General features: G+C 41.9%; 1 protein-coding gene across 1 annotated transcript; it reads right to left on the bottom strand.

Annotated features, from left to right (window-relative positions):
- Nucleotides 1-705: 705 nt before the first annotated feature.
- On the bottom strand, nt 706-2,012 carry LOC103522672 (the record flags this gene model as incomplete). Its single annotated transcript, XM_026832694.1, has 2 exons — nt 1,315-2,012; nt 706-1,091 (listed from the first exon to the last, which is right to left on the bottom strand). Coding segments are annotated over exons 1-2 (817 nt in total), but the record flags the coding sequence as incomplete, so codon positions are not given.
- Between the last annotated feature and the right edge of the window lie 17 nt (nt 2,013-2,029).

The raw sequence follows: 2,029 nt of genomic DNA, 5'->3' as shown, positions 1-2,029 counted from the left end.
AGCCGTTCCGAGAACGAACATTATCCCATCAGGATAAAATCTGCCCCGGGCGGGAATCGAACCCGCGGCCTAGCGCTTGCAAGGCAGACGCACTCCAACTAAGCTAACTAGGCTTGCTCAAGTTGAGATTAAATTTAGTTTAAACGAGGCTAAGAGCAGAATGGAGTGGAGAGCATAGAGCAGTTAGCTCTCAGCTCAATGTGGTTTTGATTTGCATCTCTCAAGCATCACTTTCATCTACATGCTTGATGCTCTATGTGTTCTAAGCTGACAGTCTAAATCTAAATAAAGCACTACTTATACTTATGTGCTAGTTTTTCCACTCCACAATGTATTTAGCTTTAAAAGGTAATTTTTCCAGGTAATCACCCATCCAAGTACGATCCATGCTCAGTGTTGCTTAACTTCAGTGGTCGGCTGCAAACTGATGCATTCAACCTGATATACCTAGACACTGGCTACTAATATACTGTAGGTATTTCTTCAACTAAAATAGCGGGCCCCCCCTTAGGCATAATCCTGGTTACGCCCATGTCTACTTATACTTATGTGCTAGTTTCTCCAATCCACAATGTAAGTATTTAGCTTTAAACAATGTTCTTTATAACATTAATTTTTATTTCTAATGCCTATTTCTTCATAACATTAATTTTAATTTTGAATACGTATTTCTTCATAACATTATTTTTTGTTTCTAATAGGTACCTATTTCTTCATAAGTTATGAAGTTGTTGTTATGAATCATAACATTAACACACATTTGCCTCTGCTTCTCCTTCGGTTTGTTGTGCTCTAGCAAGTGCTTCTGCAGTGTGTCCATCTTGTCCGAGAAGTATCCGCAAATGTAACACACGGCTGACCGTTCGATGCGGTGATGACTGGTGCTCAAATGTTTCAGGTAAGCGTTGTATGTGGGAAGAATGGTCGTCGTCGAGCAATGTTGACACGGGAATTTCTCTTTCCTAAACTTCCTGACAATCGCCCTTCGCTCTTTGTAGAGGTTTAAACGCTCCGATTTGCTCATGTTAGATTGTTTTCCTTTCCCATTATCTTTCGTCGGTTTCTTCCCAGTGCTTCGTGTACTGGCAGATGTTACGTAGCCGTCTGTCCCGTCATCATCATCATCTTCACCATCACCTATGTCACTCCATTCACTTGACGACAGGCCGGAACTGTCATCCCACGAACTATCGGCAAACAGGTCGTTGTTGGCATCTTCGTTGTCTGAATCCTCTCGTTCTTGCTTGATGCGACGGTTGGCGGAGTCCATTGCTTCTTGGTCCTTCGACGCCGGATTTTCGTGTACTGGCAGATGTTACGTAGCCGTCTGTCCCGTCATCATCATCATCTTCACCATCACCTATGTCACTCCATTCACTTGACGATAGGCCGGAACTGTCATCCCACGAACTATCGGCAAACAGGTCGTCGTTGGCATCTTCGTTGTCTGAATCCTCTCGTTCTTGCTTGATGCGACGGTTGGCGGAGTCCATTGTTTCTTGGTCCTTCGATGCCGGATCGTTGCGATTTTGAAAACTCCATTTCGCCCGTTTTCGCCGACTCTTCTCTTCCTTTTTCTTTTTCAATGCTTGTTTTAGACTGGCAATGGTCAGTTCAGTGTGGATTTGTTGTTCTGGCTCCGACTCTTTCCCACTATCAGGTCGTTCTAGTTTAACGCTACACCATTCCTGGAAAATGAAAGAGCAGAAAAAGGATATCCTTCTAAAGTACGATATTTGGAACATTGGACAAAAGTCTCATTTTCTTGTAATGTATTTCGAGCTTTGCACTCATTAGGTTATTTAAAATAACATTGTAACATTCACACATGTACATAGGGAGAAATCACTGTTGAGGAAATGTTCAATTTCAAAGGTACTTTGAGTAAATTGAAGTTTGCACCCCCACTATTAATTTTTCAATAAAACAATATTGTGGTATGCAGACATGCCAGTCAAGAGTTCAAGAGAACAAACTGAAGGTGCAAACGTACATTTTACTTATGGTGGATTTCACCAATGACTTATTG

Source organism: Diaphorina citri, unplaced genomic scaffold, assembly GCF_000475195.1.
Source record: "Diaphorina citri unplaced genomic scaffold, Diaci psyllid genome assembly version 1.1 scaffold10179, whole genome shotgun sequence".
In the NCBI taxonomy this organism is placed as follows: domain Eukaryota; kingdom Metazoa; phylum Arthropoda; class Insecta; order Hemiptera; family Psyllidae; genus Diaphorina; species Diaphorina citri.
This window is presented reverse-complemented; position numbering and strand designations above follow the sequence as displayed.